General features: G+C 38.9%; 3 protein-coding genes across 6 annotated transcripts; 1 reads left to right on the plus strand and 2 right to left on the minus strand.

Moving 5' to 3' along the window:
• Positions 1–545: 545 nt before the first annotated feature.
• LOC116258570 (ubiquitin-conjugating enzyme E2 variant 1D) lies at positions 546–4,708 on the minus strand. The gene is made up of 4 exons (XM_031635767.2): positions 4,482–4,708; positions 2,534–2,673; positions 1,705–1,830; positions 546–893 (listed from the first exon to the last, which is right to left on the minus strand). Exons 1-4 carry the CDS (start codon positions 4,513–4,515, stop codon positions 753–755), a joined length of 441 nt encoding a protein of 146 aa, XP_031491627.1. The 5' UTR covers positions 4,516–4,708; the 3' UTR covers positions 546–752.
• A 1,452-nt stretch (positions 4,709–6,160) lies between these two features.
• On the plus strand, positions 6,161–10,973 carry LOC116245916 (uncharacterized). Of its 4 annotated transcripts, XM_031617532.2 has the most exons (4): positions 6,169–6,318; positions 6,846–7,119; positions 9,614–9,803; positions 10,530–10,973. In XM_031617532.2, the coding sequence occupies exons 3-4, from the start codon at positions 9,648–9,650 to the stop codon at positions 10,695–10,697; spliced, it is 324 nt and encodes a 107-aa protein (XP_031473392.1). In that variant the 5' UTR covers positions 6,169–6,318; positions 6,846–7,119; positions 9,614–9,647; the 3' UTR covers positions 10,698–10,973. The 4 variants fall into 4 exon arrangements, with proteins under 4 accessions (XP_031473391.1, XP_031473392.1, XP_031473393.1 ...); XM_031617531.2 differs by lacking the exon at positions 6,846–7,119 and having other exon boundaries at positions 6,161–6,318; XM_031617533.2 differs by lacking the exons at positions 6,169–6,318; positions 6,846–7,119 and adding an exon at positions 7,128–7,486.
• Positions 10,974–17,544: 6,571 nt separating this feature from the next.
• LOC116248751 (uncharacterized) lies at positions 17,545–19,110 on the minus strand. Its single transcript, XM_031621718.2, has 2 exons — positions 18,558–19,110; positions 17,545–18,226 (listed from the first exon to the last, which is right to left on the minus strand). The coding sequence occupies exons 1-2, from the start codon at positions 18,750–18,752 to the stop codon at positions 17,795–17,797; spliced, it is 627 nt and encodes a 208-aa protein (XP_031477578.1). The 5' UTR covers positions 18,753–19,110; the 3' UTR covers positions 17,545–17,794.
• Between the last annotated feature and the right edge of the window lie 2,271 nt (positions 19,111–21,381).

The following is a 21,381-nucleotide window of genomic DNA, read 5'->3' on the forward strand; positions in this document are numbered from 1 at the left end:
CTGACTGGACAACCATGGATTTGGTGGATGAAGAAAAAGATCCCAGATTCACAGTTTTAATCTGTGATTTGAATAGACCAGTGGATTTAAGGTGGATTCCAACATCAGACCAGACCCTCTGCATAAAGACCTAAGCTAACCAAATGCCCCCAAAGAATGTCTTCCTCTATATCCATTTGTTAGAAACCAGGTTAATCACCATGACATGTCCTTACTAGAGCAAAAGGTCTATAACTGTTGGAATCATTGGCACCACCCTTTAAATCAAGTCACTAGTGACCATGTAAATTAGCAATGTGAAACACTACTAGGACCACTCATTTCCTTGCTAGTATATCATCATCAACATATTGAGCAGTCTGTCAAGTACATACCATGTGACCTGATCTACATAATGACCCTTCTGTAAAAGGCCTTCTGAAAAACCCATGAAGCATTAGCAGGGTCAAGGGTTTTTTCCAACGATTGGTTGCCTATAGCATTAGAATGACCCTCTAAATCCCAGAATAAAGCAAAACCAGTAATCAAAGTTCTCTACAGTGGCAGGAAAAAACAAGAACCAACATTTTCCAACTTTTTAGTTCTCTATGAATGTATAAAAGCAAGACAAGCAGTTCTTTTGACAAGAAGCACGGCCCCTCGTAACGTTGAATGTGAGACACAAGTAAACTACAGAGCATTTCAGTGTTCTCAGACGTGGACTCTCAAACAGAAACGGCATGACATGGCTTTCACAGAAATAGAGCTCCTCTCTAGAAGAAGGTTCCTTCAGGAGGTTGAACCAATTTGCGATTATGCGGAGCCGCCATCTCTTTCTTTAGCTGTACCAGGATATCCTCCATTGTATATTCTCGCTGCCAATTTGCCAGAATTCCAAACTTCCTTGGCTCAACCTGCACCCACCAAGATAATTTGTGTCTGTGAACTGAATTTCAAAGGGTTGCACGGCATGGAATACCAACAAGGTTCACAGAAGCAAATATAACTTCTGAAGAAACTATATCAACAAATTATGCAGGACAAGCTTCAGATATCAACTGAAAGGTACTCACATCTTAACTCTTTTTTCCTTTTTCTTCTCCAAGAATCGGCATAAAAGAAAAGCACGAAACTTTCCAAAACACCATATCATATGCAAGGTCATCAACACGGTAATACAAGGAAGCCATAGGCTTGGGAAGATCAAATAGCAACCCAACACGAATATGAATTGAGGATCTTGTTAGAGATGGACATGAATCATCAAAGGATGGCATAACAAACCTTAAAAGCTAAAGGGTTTGATCCTTTAAATTATAATTGAAAAACTGGGAGCACGTGAAAATAGTAAGCTGCATAGTGCATAGTCGTAATTTAGTGACAGATTAAACTATATAGAGCAGGTAGTCTACTAGCAACCTCCAGCTCGAGATTCAATTCAACATTTAAAGGCAAAGACAGACCCTTGGGTACTCCCTTCTATTCCTTCCGTTAAGGGAGTAGGATTGGATAACACCAGCCTGTAGGCGAACTAAATCAACTTCCACCATGAAAATGATGCAAAAAAATGCTCCCAGTATCTAAGTAGTAAAAAAAAAATAGCTCGTCCTTTAAATGCCAAGAGGAACCTAAAAACCTTTAGAAGATAACATTATATTCAGTAAACTATTATGTTTAAAGAAAAATATTATCAATAGAAAGAAAAGAAGCAATGTGGAATTTTACCACTCCAGTCTCATGGTTGACACATGTCATGTTAATTCGTGAATGAAACCTGACGCTCGGGGGCTTGTCTGGATAGTCCTTGTCACAAAACAGCTTCAATTGGTAGATGCGACCCTCATGCACAGACTGCATACAGAAAGCACAAGACAAAGGACGACAGAAAGATTCAATGTCTCATTCTAATTTCAACAATTGCAACAGGGTGCTCAAGAAGAAAAAGTCACCACATGAATAAGAGAGATGGAAAGCAACAAAAGACAAACACAGAGAACAATTCAATGCTTCAGATGGTGTGCTGTATGAAGGAGATGTTCATGTAAACTGTTTGCAGAACTATTGAAAGGGCAGGGAAGTTTTAATATAGAAATATTCTGCAATACATATCCGAATCTGCAACTAACAGCAAATAGCTTTCTGTCACCATCAGATGGGCCATCAATTTTTATATTAAGAAAAGTGGGAAACCAGCCCCAATGAATCCTTGCATTCACAACAACTAACTAGTGACCCAATAACTGAGAATCCAATTCTTTCAACTTCTTGCTTCTGATATTGTTTCTTTAACCGAACAGCAATTGAAATCATACCAAATTGATGAAAATTGAAACTCACAAACAAAAAGAATTATCTGCACAAAGGAACGATCATTCTCCCCTTGAGTAAATACATGAAAAATCGAAAGCTATCATACAATAGAAAAGCAAGCATGAAATAGAAACCACAGAGAGAGAGAAAAAAACTTGACAGTCATTTTTCAGAAATATAAGCAGCACAAAAGAGAAAAAAAAACAAACAAAGTAGGGAAGACAAGGTCCAAAATTTCACTTACATTATGAGGACCAATGATAGTACCCGTCCAAGATCGCATGTAAATGTCATCTCCATCATCCATCCCATAGCTAACAGTCCCATCTCCAATGCCCTTCTCTCCGCGTTCCAGTTCTTCCAGCAATCTGAAATTTCGAGGTACTGCAGAGTAGATATGGAACCAAAAAATATCAGGAACTGATCATTGTCCCCTTTTTCTCTTCTAACAGAATGAAAGGTATTATATTGCATTTTTTGCAAATGAAACTGTGACAGTAAAAGGCAAAAGAAAAATTAGACAATTCCTTTCACATTGGCAAGTGTCTCCCATGCTATTAGGGACGTGTCAAAAGGAACCAAATTTACGTCACTCAAAATATTAACAGCTATACTGCAAAAGCTCCTGAAGGCAAGTTGTTGGCTAGCCGAAAGAGATTAACCATTGTAGCTAACTTGTAAGTGAACTGCTAAAGATTATGTTGTCACTTGGAGTGGCTCAATGGTAACCATAGCAAGCAACAATGGCTCATTTTATATATGAGACCAGCATATTAACATCGATACATTTACCGTTCATTACTGCAAATGAGGAGAAGCCGTTTTCTCAAAGATGTAGGCCGCTTTGTTTCCCATTCTTTGATTAGCAAAAACATGAACATATAAAAGAGATAGTATAAAGTACTAAAACCCATCACAGGTCTGAAGGAAAGAGAAACAAATATTAACTCGGAACTATGATATCATATGTTGAGACACATTTTCTTTTTGGTGCTGGTTCTACCCATCAAATGCTACATCCAACCATTACGTACATGGGTTGGGAGACCTGAACTAAGACACTGGTAAAGTTTCATGAACATGAAAAACTTGGACTAAAATTTTCTTGGTCATGAAAAATACGTGAATATGAATCAAACTTGGAATCTTGACTCAATCTACGCTTCTTCATGGCAAACACACTTGTGTTGATCAAACAGCAAAATTTAATAGTTTGCACCAAGTGTTTAGCCCGTATAAATGAACATTTTGAAAGGATACAAGCGCACAGTACAACTAACAATTGCATTGCTTATAACATGCACCAGAAAATGCAACGACCTAGAAAATGATTTTGATCATGGTCCCTGTTTCCATATCATTATTTGGATGGACTATCCTGCCACATGACATCAAGCATCCCAGTGAAAACATCACCCAATAAAGTAGGGCTCCATTTCCACTTCTCAATGTATGCCCGCTTTCTCACTTATTGCACCCTTCTTTATTTGATTCCATTTGTCTGGTGCCTTTCAGCGATTCCATTTTTATCATACCTCTGCTTTTCACAACCTTATCAAGTACCAAAAGTGCATAAGGTTCTCAAGGTTAGGACAATGCCACAAACAAAATGAGGAAAAGTGTAACAAAAGATTCAAAAAGAAGTAAAAAATAGTTAGATAAAGTTGTCCTCGTCATCCAAAAAATAAGGAACAAAAAAAGAAGTTGGATGAAGCTAGGAAAGGTACGGTTTACAATATAAAGATGACATCGAATCTTCTTGTGGAAGAACACTAAAAAGCAGCAGCATGTTATTATCTGATGTAGCTTTCAAGTCTCAGCCTAATGGACCTAAGGAGGCCGCAGATTGCAGAGGATGAAGCAGAAAACAGAAGGAGACTCACATATACATTTAAAACAATAAAATTGACATATTTGTCTAACCATGAAACCAAAAATTACATAAAGAAAACAATACAATGCACTGGCAATCTCAAGCACGAAAACGCAAGGAGGAAGACAGAGAAGTCAAGATCAATTATTCAATCACGTCTGATAAGACCCTTAAATCTATCACCGTATGACTAACTTCAAGGCGCCCCATCAATTGATCTCGCCAAAAAATCACAAATCTGCCATGGAATAGAAGAAAAACAGAATACCCATCTCACAAAATCCACTTTCCCCATAAAATCATGATTTAAAACACATACCCACAACGCCCGATCCTCCAGAACCAATCGTCATGGTGTCTCTGCTTCCTTTCTTCCTTGCACTCTCCTGCAATTAAAGCTGTAACAAAACTAAATGAGGATGGGAGATGATAGGATGATTTATAATCTGGTTAAAGCGGGGTCAACCGCCATGGGGAGCGACCACTCTCTCGAAAAAGGTTGGGGCAAGAGAGAGGTATTTCTAGACATCAATGGTCGAGCTTCACCCGGAATAAAGTGAGTTTTCCCAGCATAGCAAAATTTCTTCTTTTTTCCTTATTCCGACAAAAAAAAAAACATTTCAAGCTTTTCTTATTTTCTTGAGAGAAAATCTTCTTAATGGGACCAGATCTTTCCGAATAACCTGACAGTCATATAATGCCTGCAAAACTTTAAAGTGGCACACAAGTTTTCCAAATTTTATTCATGGTTATACATCATGGAATGTGTGTTATGAACCAGAAAAGACCAAATTGCCCTTAATGCTTAAATGAAAAACCAAAAGTGGAATGTGTACAAAAGAAAAAGAAAAAAAAGTCTATAATTACCCCTCAGGTTAAAATGTGGCTATGTGAGCAGCATAGCACCGAAATGTGTGATCTTTTGGTCATTAATCCTTGAATAGATCTTAGTTTCTAAATTTCTTGAGGCACACACTTTTCAGCAATAACTCTTGAATAAAGGGCTAACTTTACTATGATCTTTAGTCTGAAGCCAAGAAACCGAGGAACCCAACTGGGAACAACTACGGTTAAACATCTAGAAATGACAATATTAAAAAACTTCGGAAAACTACACACTTTTAGATCTCTCCAAAGGGAAAACTTTTCTAAAAAAATATAAGACCTTTAACAATATGATCTAATTTATAAAGATTAACATCAAAAGTCAGGAGTCTCAAAAATATGTCTACGTTCGTACGATTTTCCTACTTCAGAATGGGAAAGGTTTTCGTCTATCCAACCAGCTTTCATCATCTTTTGAATCTTTTGATAAAGTCTCTCCTACTAACATCAAGCAGAAGAATCAGTTGAACTTAAAACCCATTTAAAGAAAATGCAAGGCTTTTGCATCAGCCTTTGTAAAGAGAACATCTCCGACATTTGAACTAGTGATTCATTCCGCTGCTTAATTCCACTGCTTATCAGCAACAAGTTCAACCAGTTGGTTCCAATCGTGTGACGGTTGTCATACTCTGTTATTTGAGCAGCAAATGGTGACAAACATGAGTTAAAAGAGTGTATCATAATAAAATAAGTTCTATGAGATCTCAAAGCAAACTAAAACCTTGAAGGCATTTATAACCTTATATAGCCTTATGAGTTTTAGGCTTAAAACATTTTTTTCAAAATAAATAAATAAATATATATATATATATAATTCAGTTGGTCCTCATTCCTCGAGCAGCATTCCATTGCATCAAAATCGTAAGAATTTTATAGGAATTCGGACTTTTGTTATCAGGAGTTTAAACTCATTGGTTGATTTGTTTGTGTTATGAACCTTGGAACCTCGGAAGAAATCCAGTGGCGCAAAAAGAGCCTGGTTTTGGGCTGCTCCAGATCTGACTCATGTACGGGTCTCGGGTCTTCAATATGGTTCAACAATGGCTTAGCGCATCTACATTCGGGTCGACCTACTCCCTGTGCCATATCCGATCCGTTTGCAGGACCAAAGTCACTGGTCAGGGAGGAAAGGACTCCCCCGTCTTCCCTCCCAGTCTCGTTTCTCTCTCTCTCTCTCTCTCTCTCTCTCTCTCCCCCTCCCCTTCTCCCTCGCAGAGCAGCTGGAGGGTTTATGATGACGGCTTGAAATTTGCCCTCTTAATTTATGAAAGGTAATTCAAAGCCCTAGTCTATCTCTCTCTTCCCTCTGTCTCTCTTTTTCATTTTACTTTTTCTCTTTCAAGAACTTCGGTTACTTTTGCATTGCCCCTTGATTCATCGGAAGCCGCGGGGGAATCAGTAGCAGGCTATCAAACAGAGCCTTCACTGCTAATTTTTGGTTTATGTTATATAGTATCTTACCTGAATTTATTAGTTTCTTAGTAACAGTCTTTACTTTGGGGGATGGAACCTTCCTATTTCATGTCTACCCATTACTGAACTTCTTGAAATAAATAAAACAGGTGAAGTCTGTGGAACCCTCACTTTCTTTGTGTGTTTTCTTCTTAAGAACTTCGGTCACTTTTGCGTTGAATCTGGGCATATGAAAGAGGACCGGTATTTGGGTCCTTGAGACACATTCACTGGGGAATGAATCGCTTCAAGACCCGCAAAATTATTGTTCGAATTGGTAGAATGACAGTTAACTTAAACTAGTCCTTTTAGAAGGTTGATAATTGAATTCCTTGCTGTTTGGCAGGTAATTGATGCTTGGCACAAAAGCTGGGCTTTCTCCGGCGATTCCTTTGAACCGCATTTGAGGCTTGTTTTGAGTGAATCCGTGGGAAATGGATTGAACATTGTGATTTTTGTTGATAAAATTGCTCAACAGCAGTCTGTTTATTTTGTTAGCGACTTTGCGCGAAAGCTGGATTAGATAGAATATGATGAGTGAGGGACAAAATTGGTGATCTATGTTGGTTATTTGCGTCATTGAACACGCTGCTGATTTTGAATGAGAGCCACTTTGACAGGTCTTCTGCTGCCCAGCTCGTTGAAGATAATAGGATTGATTATGAATGTCTTGCCACTGCTTTCTTTAGATGGAGCTAGCTAAACTGAAATATAGGTTTTGTGTATATATTTTTGCCCTTTCTGGTTACGCAGTTCACGTGGTGCCAGTGAGAAAAGAATGTGTTTCAGATGTTGAGTCCTTGTCCTGTTGGTATCTTTACCCTGTCATCTAGAAACTTTTTTGTGGTCAAGTCAGAAATTGGAGCCAAACTTGAATGGTGGAAAGAAAAAGAAAAACAAGAAAGGAGGTGTAAGGATTTCTTTTCATTCTCATCTCATGGCATTATCTCCAGGGATGCCTTTGTCATCAGTTATATAATAAACAAGGTTTTGTAGCCCAACTCTAGCATGCCATGCATTGAATTCATGAAGTTGGTTGTGTTTTATGCTTGTTTGGAATTGTTATGGTGGCCAACAATAATGATGTCAAAGGGAATATTATTCCACCCATAGATGCGGCTAGTTTGGTTAAGATCAACAGAAAGTGGCAAAGGTTTGAGAAGTAATCTTTTTTTTATTTGATAACATCCTAGTTTCCTTGTTTTCTTGCTGTATTTTCGCATGAAGAATGTTTTTATGTCTATTATGAAAGCCTATTTACGTGAGCTTGTGTTGCTTGATGTTGAGTATGGTAGCATGGATCTTAATATGCTAGTATCTCTAACACACTGTTATCCTAAAGGTCAAAACATGGTGTGAATATTGGTTACTTTATTTTGCTTTTGTGGGCTTCCATGTTTTTTGGATATGTCAACTGTTACAAGCTACAACTCACATATAATTTAGAACATCAATAAGTTGAACTAGCTAGACTCCTCTGGTTGTCATGGCAATAAATTTGTCCTTACTCCTTATTCTTCTCGAAATGTAAACATATTTATCTAAATAAACCCCTTCCCTGTATGGAGAGTTCAGATAGGTAACTTGGCCAAGGGATGTTGTGAAGGTTAAGTGCAACGATAGTGATTTCGATTTTGTTTCACATGGTTAAATATCATGACTACATGATTTATCTTGCCTTTTTGTTTAGTGAAAAGTATCTTTAAGTTTTAACTCTTCATTTTTCCGTCAGAGGTTGAGTTTTTTGAGAAACTTCAATGATCTAGTTTTTACATTCAGTCTTCATTTCAGACTCTTTCACCTTATGCATCGCTATGGTTAGGCTGTATATTTCTACATTAGTTTTTGGCTTTTTGCTGAGATTTTTCGTCATGTAAATATCTGTAGCATATCTTCTCTGAGGAGCTATATAGATAAAAGTGCTTGCTCATCTCTCACAAAAAAGCCAAGGCAGGGTTCAGGCAGGCCTATTCAACAGAAAAAAATGAAGGAAAAGGTAAAGAGGAGAAAGAAAAAAAGTGTGGAAAGGGTCAAAGTAGGGGTTTTGAAAGAACTCCACTTCGATCAGTATACTAGTAGGTAAAGCAAGCAAAAATAATGGCTAAAATAAAAAAAAAATGCATTTGCTTGGATCTCCTATGTGCCTCAGCATAGTTCTTTAGGCAACCACCCAGCACCTAGGTGTGCTTTTAATGTGGCTGATGATTTATGGCTGCACAGTTACGCCCTCAATACCAGAAGTACATTTTGGTTTTCCTGTCCATTGAAATTGCTACTGCAGTTATATGACTATATTGTTACCAGTTTCCAGTCAATAATGTTGCTTATGAGTTATGATTTTGAGATGAAATTTGATTTCTCATTTCTCCCAATTCTGGGATGACGCTGCCAAGTTGAGCCTTGACTTAGCCTAGGTTTTTTACCTTTCTTGTTCTTAAGTATCAGACTTGTGCTTGAATTTGGCTTGGTCAAGGTCAAGCAAGCTCAATCTTTGTGACATTTTGATGTAGTGATGTCTTGGTATGTTTGTTCGAGGAAGATTTGTATAGTGAATTTTGACAATATTTTTATGCTTGATGCGTTTCAGAAATTTAAATAAATCCGCTGTTCTTTCTGTACTTCTGTCTTGTTATTTCTTCTATTTGCTTATGATTTTCTAGGAATGCCTAATTTGTATCTCTGGTGTTCCAATTTAAGGAATATTTAGTGTTGATATTGGTTGTCACTTATGTTCTGGAAGTCGCAAGAGTATGTCCTCACTGTTTATACTTATATAGCTTAATGCTAATGATTCCACTTCTGCTTTTATACTTCCAAAGTGTTATTCCTTGGAGGAAGTTGATTTGCTACTAGAACTTTGTTCTCTATCCAATCTCATGAAATTTTATATTTTTAAGCTTAAAGAGCTATGTGGCTTATTGTTTAGTTCAAAAATAGATGAAACTTGAGTGCCAATTGCATGGTCTATCTTGCAGTTGTTTCAACTGTTCCCTGATTATGTGTAAACTCTCTTTAAGAAGCTTCTGAGTTTATTTAATTTATGAGTGTCCTTGTGAGAGAGGGTAGCTTTTCATCCTTCTTAGAAATATTCTAAGTGTTCAAACTTTCATGCAGTTAACTCTTCCAGGTGTGAAGAAAGTAATCAATAATGTCAAGACCCATGGTACTGGTCTTCATGTTAATACTGTTGGTAATTACTTCACAACTTGAGTGGAAACAACCGCTTGTCAATGAGCTAGATATGAGTCCAAGTACTTCCCACAAAGATAAGCTTCTTCAAAGGAGGGAAGTTGTTAAAGAAAAGGTAAGTTGTTCACCAGCTTCATATATATATACCCTTCGTTAATCATATTACTTCTTATGTTTTTATATTATTGTTAGTGTTGATCATGACCAAGCATAAGTAAATGTTTGCGTATTCTGGTACAGAGATAGGTGCTAAAAAATCTTTGTAGATGGTGAGGACCTAAACTTATTCTTGTTTCAGATGAAATAACTCCTAGGCAGTACATATTTGAAATGGTCCATTTTTTATTATAGAACTTATTTTGCTTTTGGAGCTCAGACATCTATACGTTAGTGTCGATGAATTCTCTTGTGAACTTGATATGAGGAACACTAGCTCTTGCATTGTTATTAATGATAACCTCCTTGTGTGGGTAAGTGGCTTATTCAAACCACCCATTTTGTGCTGTGAAATTATCCACTGCTAATAACGTGCTGCAAAAAGTCGGTGGTTATTTGTTTTGAAGGTTACCCACTTCAACCTCATCTTTGAAGCATTTTGGCTGTACCAGATGACGCTATTTCCTTTTTGAGACCTCATATGCATCTGCACAAATAATTTTTTGGTGTCCATTTTTGTTGTGCATTCCTGTCACTGTGAAGCTTGGTTTTGGTTGTCAAGGTTCCATGCGACAAGGATACATTATGTGGGAAAGATAACCATTGCTATCGGCTACATTTTATAGTGTATGCCAACTAATTAATATTTTCTTGGTAATACTATTTTCCTTGACCTCTGTTGTAGGTAATCTTAACTCAAGAAAAGAGAATAAGGAAACTCAACGAGCTTGTTCGTAAACTTCAAGAAGAGTTGCAACAATGCAGAAGTAGTAAAGCTGCAAACAATGAAACTGGAATCTCTGTGCCAGAAATCTCTAGTGTGCTTGAGGAGGCAAATATTTCACAAAATTGAGTTTCTCGCAGTGGTACCTTTACCTTTTGGCTGCTTATTCTCACGGTTGTCATTCTTGTAGTTGTAATTGCCATGTGAGAGTTGCGAAGGAATCTAGTAATAAGATTGTTTTGTGTTGCGTCAGCTATTTTGCTCATCGTAATCTGCTCAGAGGCCTTGTATACTATGTGGCATGTGCAACACAAGAATGCTACTTGTCAGTCAGCTTGGAGAATATATTGTAATTACACATTGTTACCATAAGAATCAAGAATATGTCAAGATTTTTCCATGATATGTACTGCCTGTCAAGATCCCCGTCTCCCCACCACCACCCAAAAGAAAATGTTGTTTTTCTGATTTAATTCGTTGAGATTAGCGGGGTACCTTTCCCCGTTTTGAAGAAAATTGCTATATATTTGCTTTTTTAAGCAAACAATTTTGCTTGTAGGATGACTGAGGTATTGGATGGGTAACTTGGAACCGTCAAGTTCGATCAGAACCTAACAGGTTGTTGTCCACTCTCATTGCTATGCCATGGTGACTGATATGTTTAGTTTTGCATTCAGTATTCAGAACGAGAATTGCTAGTGCGTTCTTGAAATGCATGTTCTTAGGACACATTCCAAGAATGTCATGCTCTTATTTCAGAAAGCACAGTGTGATTGGTGATATTCTTTCTAGGTATAATAATAAAACAACAGCCACGGTTACACCATGTTGTTTGGAACAAAAACATTTGGTTCTTGAAACATGTGTCTATGAACATCCGAGAACACAATGCGGTGTTCTTTTTTATGAAACACCCTCTTTTCTCAATCTTTGGGACTAAGTTGGACTAGTGAGTCATGATAACTCTAAAACTTATGATGTAGCACATGCCATTCTTTAATTTGATGGCTTCGTTAATCTCTTTTTCTAAATAAATGTCTTTGTATAAGAAACTGTTTTGGCCATAGCAATAGTTTGGTAACATCCTGGTGTTTAATGGATCTGTCATGTAGTGCAACGCGGTTCCTTTTGTCAACAATGATCCTCTATCAAGTCCATTCTTTCCACGCAGTGCCTGATTATGCAAGTTCCAGATCTGAATAAAATGAGAAAATATATTTTTTTTTATGACCATACCCAAATGGGATCTGATGAATTGGGACTAAATCATGACCCTAAATATATGTATAATACGGGACAGTCATGCATGGTTTCAATCTTAATTTATATTAAATTTAGACTACAGAAACGATGCTAAAACTAAAATCATTTGATTTCACGACCACAAAACCCACCAAGGCACCAAATATACACTTTGATATTAGATATTGTTTAGTATATCTCGAGAAAAGTGGCGTCTGCCAATTCCTTACTTTGGTACTACCTCCAGCATGCCATAGTTACCAATTTCTTTGCCGAACACGTATCATCTCCTTCCACTATTTCTTCGATCATCACAAATGTTATATGAACAAGTTTATCCACGGCTTAAGCCTTCTTCCTAGCTCTTAGTAGGGGATCAGCACGAACCCAGTTTAAGCTGAGCCTGAGGTGGCTGGAACTTGCTCTTACATGGCTTGGCTCAAGCTCAGCTCGAGCTCTGCTGGGTGGTTTCAAGAAAGCTCAAACCCAGCAACGTAAGAACTGAAGGATCCAAGGAAAGCTCATTACACCAAGTGTACCCGTGTGTTAAACAAGTAAAGCAAGTTCGACGTATATGACTTTGCAGCTGCATGAGCTTACTGGAGGTTTACGAATCTGAGTTTGTGTAACTCTACACTTGAACTCGACTCGGTTACTTATTCGTGTTGAATTATTGCTTCAAACCTGAACCCTTTAACAGACAGGACGGTTTTTCGTCGAGCTTATACGAGTCAATATTTTGGGAACACAGTCATAATAAAGGAGATGGACCATACTTGACGTTGCTGCTGGATGCATGAGCAAGGCTGACGTTGAAATATGTTCAGATATCTATCCTTTGTGGATGACTGTAATCTTAATGTAAGGGAACGCCCTAAAAGGAGCTACCAGATCAGGAAGTGACAGTGATCAGGGGCAGAGGCAGGTGCGGGCAATTGCCCACGCAGGACTACAAAAAGTGTTTACATTCATATTAGAACTACATGCCGGTTTTTCTCATTTACATATCGCACGCCCCTTAAAATTTTAAAATTATATAATTACTACCCTTTAGCTAAAATTTTCTGTCCCGCCCCCGACAGTGCACACCAAGCCTGGTGTTTCAGAAAATCTCTAGATATTATGGCATTCGAATACAAAATTTCATAAAATTTCGCTAAGGACGGTTTTTTTTTTTCGAAAATCACATTCCTTTCCAACCTTCTGGAAATTTCTGAAAAAATGTTGGTAAAGGTGCGTGAAAATGCCCTGTTCCATTGGATTGTATTAGAAAGTCAGGTTTAAATGAACCATGAAAATTTTCTGGTGGGCTTTAAATATAATACACCATATTATGGTTCTGCCTTCCTCTATAGAAGGACCGGTAAGGTTGTTCCGTATGGACCTAAAGCAGTTGCTAAATTGTTATGCATTGATATTCGTGATGCTGATGTATCTCTAACTGCCTGTATCAGCTTTCAGACATCTTTCTGATTATCATGGAAGATCTTCTCTTTGGCTCTCTTCTTTTTAAGTTCCTCCGACTGATAGTTTATGTTAGTGGTATGATCTTCAGGAGCTTTCAAACTAGAAGTTGGAATTTAGATTTTGGTGTTGGTATTATACACCATTCATCTTTATATATATATATATATATATATATATATATATATATATATATATATATATATATATATGTGTGTGTGTGTGTGTGTGTGTGTGTGTGTGTGTGTGTGTGTGTGTGTTTGTGTGTGTTGAAATTGTTAAAAGAGATTTTTATTTAAATGTATGTAACAGTACTTTTTGCCATTTCATTATTGATTCAGTTGAATTGTCGAATAAGTTGGTTCATCAAATCGGCAGCCTGATCAATTCGATCCAATTTCTGAATTTTTACAACACCAAGTAGGGCCAGTTCAATCTGGGGATGCCCTTATCGGTTGCTGATAATGTTGCTAAGGTATTGAAGTTTGTTTTCTTCATCTTCAGGTCTGCATCATAAGGCGTGAATCACATCTACTTTTCACCAGTAGACCAGGCACCTTGAGCATGACGCCATTTATAATGACAGGAAACTGCCAAGTTGGTGATAGTGTCATTAGACAGACCACTTGCGGTATTCTGGAAGCAGCAATGAATGTCTTTAAATTTGATACAGGTAAGGCACTTAAACCTGCCGAGCAATTGCAGTTTAGCTACCTCTGTGTTCGAGTAATCAAATAGATGCTTATTTTTTGAAGAAATTGCTCTAATGGCTCTGCCTTCTGAGGTTGGTTCCTCTTATAATAAGACCCAGGAGTAAAGAAATTTGCTGTTGTCATCCTTTCCATCTTTTGACACTTCAGATGGCCGGCCATGACAGTAACATTCAATGACTTTAGAAAAGAAAAAGTCCAACCACTTTAGAAAAGAAGGAAGTGTCATTAAGGAGCTAATTAAAGTAAAACCAAATAAAAGAACAACAGATTTGATCATTAATGACAGCAGACATTTCCATGTATATTTCTTTATGATCTAGAATAAGTTAGTAATACGCCAATTACACGCAGGAATATGATAAGAATTCAAGATGGGAGACAACTGCAGACGCACACCAGTTAACGAATTGACAAACTTATCAACAGATCACAAACATTCAACCAACTCCAATCTTAAAAGAATGTGGTTCAATCTAAGAGTTCTGCAAAGGTTTAAAGAATCAAAACAGATATCTTCGGTTAATAGAAAAGCAAAGCGAAGCCTTTGCCGGAAACTTCTATTGCTGAGCAACATTCAATGGCTTAATCCAAGTTGGGGCAGCCTATCCATAGCAAGGATGAAATCAAAATATCAAGCCAGGGAAGATGATCAAACTTCCGTCACTTAAAACAAGAGATCACGATGCCTTATCAGGTAAAATTGGCTATCTTCTTTCAGGCCAAATCAATATGTGGGTGCATCTTTGTATAGTTCCACACAAGCCGAAAGTCTTCGACGAAAGGTGATTGCGATCACTTCAAATGGATAGAAGGAAAATGTTGGTCTTTAATGGCGGATGACACATGAACATAAATAAGATGTTTACGTATCATGTACAGTAGCTTTGACTTTAAAGATGAAAGAAAGCTTACAGTTAGAACACAGAAAGATACATGCTTTTATGTCTCTTTTACTAGGCAATTTCTGTTGTCTCGTGACTATATAAGGTAATGTTCCAGGCACGTCTGCATTTTGTGATACACGCACCTGCCATTCAAAACCCTGTCCTTGAATCTGATTTGGGTGGGGAGATTTTGCCTCTTGATCATGTTCTAACTGTAGTTTGTACCCATCAAACCTTTAATGGATGTCTTACTGAGATTAAAATCATGTCAAATCTGTGGCTTTGGTTTTCAAACTAGAACCTTTTTTTGTCCAAATTTTCTATCTTCCCGAACATTCTCACTTCTCGGTTGATCCTTCTCCCAATTCCATTAATTCCACCAGTGAAAAATCTTGATAAGCTAATTATTCTCTCTTACCAGTAGAACCAGTCATCGTTTCTCAATTTGAAGATGTATTGAAGCCTTGACTCAACAAAAGGTGGAGTATTCGGGTTAACTGCGTAACTGTAGCAATATTGCACCGAACTACATATGTGAGGAAGAGGCCGGAGCATACGGAGAAAATTTATATATATATATATATATATATATATATATATATATATATAGTATACTCACGTATGCACCCATCCTTTCAGAAAATTGAATTGGTTGAGAAGGGCAGTGTAGATGTGACATAAAAAGTTTGTTTAATAAAGAACTTTTTCTTGGAGCATATCGTTGTCATCCATAATGATTATTTCTGTGAAAAAACAGTGGTCTGATCGAATTTGAGTCATCTGAAATGGGAAACCATCACGATGACTTTGTGTATGAGAAGGCATGACATGAAGCTGCCTTTGGGCATTTACCTCTCTCTCTTTCTCTCTCTCTCTCTGTATATATATATATAACTCCAACTTAGTGGAGATTTGTGCTTGAAATATCTAAGATGGCATTGATTATCTTTGATCTTGAAATCCTTTGATACTGTGATCTGTAAGTTTAACATCAGAAAAATTGCACAATCCTCTCCCTTTCAATCTGCTTCGATCAGAACTAACAATGTGACATGGGAATAACTGGACTTTAGGTTAGACCTCCCTGTAGATCTTCAATTGTGGTGTGGAGCTACCTACACATCTATGCAAGTTTATGTATCATTAGACCCATGAATCTAAATTCTCAGCTTTTAAATTTATTCTATAGGATTTCAAAATGGGCACGTGTAGCTCCAGGGGCATGTGGTTGACGGTGTGAAGCTAGTCGTTGGTTTAATTCCCATGCATGTTAAGTTTCCTGCACAAGCTTAAACAGGCTTAAGCGTTGGTGAGGATGCTAACCTCAAAAGTTTTAATGCTGCGACCTGGATGTAGTTTTTTCAAGTTGAAAACTGAAAAAGAATAAAGACCATGGGCTCATGTGTGTTTGTGTGCCCTAGAGGTGGAGTCACATATGGGCAACTGTTTTGTTATATACATAGTTGCCTTTTGGATATAGAAATTTGTGAGTGGGTGCTCCTCTAAAAACTTTCTTCTATTGTTGTGCTCACGCATGCTTGCGTGGCTTAGATAGCACTAGTGGCAGAGATATATGTGGCTGACATAAATTGTATACTTTCATGTTAATAGTTCGTATTTCTTAATTTTTACATGTTAACTACCCCTTAGAATTTGCAATTTAAAGTGCTAATGCCACTTATTCAAATACTTCCGCTTTGCAAGTGCATGCACACACACACACACACACTCTCCCTCTCTCGCTCCTGATAGTGTTGATGTTGATGTTGTACTTGGAAGCGGCATGTTGACTGGTGAAGCCCATACGCAGACGAACCATGACTCTATCTCCTTAGTTGGTTCCAGAATCTCAATCTCTCTGTGGGTGTATGGATGTGTGTGTGGGGTGCGCGCCCCCCGCCTTCCGCCTCCCTTTTCGATCTGTCAAACCTTTCTCACTCACTTCGCGCCTCCCAACCTTAATTTCCTCGAACTCTCTTCTGGGTCTCTTGTTATCATGAAGCAGATCTGATCGAAAGGCCATAAACCCCCAAAAAAAAGAAGAATTTCTCCCCAACTTCTTCCACTCGAAAAAAAAGGAAAGAGACAGAAAGAAAACACAGAAAGGAGAAAAGGTGGAAAAAAAAGTTGCAGAAAAGAGGCAGTCGGTGTCATTTACTGATGCACATAACTTCGCCATCAAAAGACACAATCGTTGGGGCCTTGTTAATTATGAAGATTGAAGTTGAAAGAACAAAGAGGAGGAAGGAAGAGGAGGAAGGAGAAAGGGAGGAGGAAATTATTGGTGGAACTCATGGGCAGGGCGACGTGTTGCGGTAATAGCAGGTCGACCAAATTGAGTATGGCAACAGAGAGGAGCATTTAGTGAAAGGAGGAGAAGTGCTAGGCGGAAATAAATTGGTATTTATCATCTGACGTAATACTCTCATTATTCTCAACCGTCTCAATTACTCATGCAATAAATTGTTTTTATGGAATTTCAATCCAAAATAGTCACTCTGTTCAATGCCCCTAACTACCAAAGCCCCACACCACCACCTTCTCCCTTTCTGCTCCTGCTTTTTTTCCACCCTCATTCAAATCCTCCCCAACAAGATCTACCCACTTAACCAAAAAGATCTCATCATAATCTAGAGGAAAAAGAAATGAAAGAAAGGAAAGGAAAGGAAAGGGTGAAAGCAAGACTCTTTCTTTTCATATATGTATGCAAAATAAGATGAAAAGGGGAGCTAACTAGAAGCATGGAACTTGCGTGCTTTAGGCCCTCATATCACATGCTATGATAGGAAAATTGGGTTTTGAGCATGAACCCATTTCACATATTTTCTAGAACTAAAACATCACCAAAAGGAAGAAGAAGAAGAAGAAAAGAGGAGAGAGCAGAGAGCATCAATATAGGAGGGCTAGCTAGCCGTGTCTTGCTTTAGAAATTTCTGGTCTTCTTGCTGCTATCTTGGTGGAAGTCGAGCAGACAGGTGCTCTTGCACTTTGGGCATTTGGGGTCGTCCTCAGACAGCATGACATACATCAGGCAGCGCGGGCAGCCGACCAGGACCATGGAAGTCGCCTCGGGGCTGTTGGAGTAGCGCAGCGTCTGGCCCTGCTCCGCCTCCGAGCCGGCACGGTTCTCGAGGTTGAGCTCCGAGGAGATGCATGACGACGGCGGTGACGTCCCCGAGGAAGACGACGAGAAGTAGGACGACGGCGACGACTGCGAGTTGTTGTCGCCGCCGCCATTGCCGTCCTTTGGCGGCGAGAGGTTCAGCTTCAGGTCCAGCTTCCCGTTCATCCCCTGCTGCTTGTCCTTTCTGTTCATGGTGCAAGCCTGATTCTGTTTATAGTACAGGCACTCCCCCTGCGTACATAGTGGAAAATCACATAAAGAAAAAGAATCAGCATGTGACAAACGTCTCTCTGCTGCAAACTATATGTCACAGAAACTATGCACAAGGTATTGCAAAGAACTTGCATGCATGAACACCCATGCTTTGTATATACGCTTTCTTACTGTATGGACACATAGCAGACGATCAGAACACCAAGAAAGACAGACATAAATTAGAAGAAGAAGATAGAGAAGGTGAACCTTGAAAAAGCAAGACCGATTTAAGAAATGAAGATGGAGCTGAGAAGAAAAAGATTGACAAAAAGAAAACAAACAGAGGGGAGAGAGAAGGGGAATGAACCTTGAGATCAAGGAACCCGTGCCAGCCGAGGGGTAGAGCAGATCCCTGGTCCAATTCGACTGGCGAAGAAGAAGCAGAATTCAGATCAAATAGCTGCAAGGTGACCAGAGAAGGGCGCCGGGAGAAAGAAGAAGAAGCAGAAGAAGAGAAAGAGAATCCGGTGAGCTCGTTTCCTTGCCGGACATCTAGTGCCATCAACAGGGGAGGCCTGGATGTGTATATATAACGAACGGGAGGGAGGGAGAGGAGGGGAGGGGAGGGGAGAGGAGGGGATGGCTTGCTTGCAAGGAGAGGGAGGCAGAGAGGGGTATTCAAGTAGAGCCAAGAGCGATTGAATGGAATTGAAGGATTGGTAGAAGACGAGTGTAAATCACCCTGGAAAACGTATTAATTGTTGAAAAATCCCAAGATGTTTGCAGGAGGAAATTGCAGTAAATATTGCAATTACAAGTGCAGGCTGCCTTCATTCATTGCTCAGATAGTCGGTGAAACATGAAGGCTAAGCCAACTGCATCTCCTCTCCATGATGAAGGCCTTAACACCAAGCACACCACTCTACCTCTTTCATATGCTGCAGATATCAAGCAGGCTCATGCAACAAAGTACAAGTACATGGGGGCTGGACTTCCTCTTGGTCTCTCTGGCCCAGCCTTTGGGCAGTACCCCCTTTGCTATTTGGTCACAAACTTGGCTCCTTCCACTTGGGCATATATAATGTGGGGCACCGTTTGAGATGGGCCTGGTGTGGTGTTCTTGTGTGGGACACATCAATATCAATGAGGACATTGAAAGTGCTCCTGCTTTTACATGACAATGTCTACTTCACCATATTTTTACCCGTCGTTTTCACACCCTCTTATTTAGGACTCTCTCTCTAAATCCAACTGTGCTCCACCAAACATATAAGCTGCGCCCACACGCAAATGCATGCATGAATGCAAGAATATGTGTGTCTCTGTGTGCCTGTGTGCTTGGATGCGAAAACAGATGCATACCAACTCGCTGCAAAGCAGCCAAGAGAAACTGCATTAAGGAAAATTCTGTTGGTCTATTCTCTTAATGAGCAGTAAGAAATTAACAAGTGTATTATCTTACTGTCATTTGGAAAGTTTCCAGCTTTTTGTTCTTGCTTATTGTATTGGCTTTTGAATGCCAGATCATGCAGACTGAGTATTGAACTCTTGACGGTCTCAGTTTTGGGGCCTTTGGACCAATCACTGAGCCAGGGAAGACATTGACAAGTTGGCAACAGATGGAGATTGGTGGCTTTGGAAATGACATGATATTATCATACATCAATCTGTACACTAGTTCTGCTGATTGTCCACAACTATTTACCTACAAAAATTATGATGGAAGTGGTTAACCTAAGCTAAAGAAAGAGGAAGCAACCCCTTTGCCAAAAAGATGAGCATCATAATGGGAAGCTCAACCTTTCTGGTGAACAGTGATTAATTAGCACACAGCTTTCATGAATATAAGATATTTGTTCCATAAATTTAAGATATTCTCCCACATAATTACAGCTTCCTTCATCCTTTATGGCTTCATATTGCAGCTACCCTATTAAAAGGAACAGGCACATGCTGCTGTTAATTATTTTGTAGATCCAAAGTTTTGTTTTTTTAATAAGCCAAGCCAAGTCATCAGAGGAGAATGATGAATCTCAGCTTGTAGATCTTGCTTATAAATTCTCTCCATCTTCTTCATTTTTTTTTCAAGTTGTCATGGTAACAAGGTGGCTTGATCATGTGATTCCTTGAGTCAATGCTTGAGCTGTAAAGGCTATGGCCCCTGTTTTTAATTTGGGCACCTCCAATAACATTCAATGAGACCAATTCCAATATAAAACAAGCTCCTCTTCCTGCCAATGTGAGTTTGTTGACCAACCCATTACAGCTCTTCAAGGTTACATCCCCATCTCACCATAATGATGATGATGATGATGATGATGATGATCATCATCATCATCATCATCATCATGACCATGAAGTGATGTTGATGATGATAATCCACCATCAGAGTAATGAAGCACTGAATGTTTTGGGCCTAAGTGCTTGTTATCTCCCCATGCAATAAATGGTGCAACGTCATGGAAAGCTGGCCGGAGATAAAGGGCCTTTAAAAGGCCAATGCATTTAGTTGCGCCATAAAAGATGGATGAGCCTTCGGTAGGGCGTTGCTTGATCCATATGGGCATCTCATAAAAGAGGAAGTTGATGATTGCCCCGCCTATGTCACTTGGATCTCTTTCGTCTCGATGATGACACATACAATATACGATCGTTCTCTCCGCTCCGCCCTTTGTTTCTCTCCAATACTTATCTTCTCAACCAACGTCCTTGGCATAAACTGCTCCACCTTTCTCTCTCTAGGAGTTCCTTTATGGCTATGATTTAAGATTTAATGTGCAGTTCAAAACTAAGTAAACGACTAATAAATGCATCTAAGAGAACACCTGCAACTATGGGCTTTTAAAGAGGGCCATGTCGTGGGCCTAACGAAAATGGACACACATACACATGGCCTACATGTATGATGTATGCATGTCATGTGTACATGCGTGCTGTTTGTGATTGGCAGCATTACACAAGATCTGGGTAGGGAAAAAAAAAATTGACATGGTGTTCTCAATTTCACAAAATTAACTTGGTGAGGTCAAGCCACCATCTTCCGGCCGGCCATTATTATTGCTTGTACACGGGAACACACACATATATATATATATAAAGACATAAACGAGACACTTAAGTCAGGGATAGAACCCAGACCCTTTAATTTTTTGCTAAAAAATTATTTTGAAAGACACATAAACATCCTAATA

The sequence above is a fragment of the Nymphaea colorata genome, chromosome 1, assembly GCF_008831285.2.
Source record: "Nymphaea colorata isolate Beijing-Zhang1983 chromosome 1, ASM883128v2, whole genome shotgun sequence".
Lineage (NCBI taxonomy): Eukaryota > Viridiplantae > Streptophyta > Magnoliopsida > Nymphaeales > Nymphaeaceae > Nymphaea > Nymphaea colorata.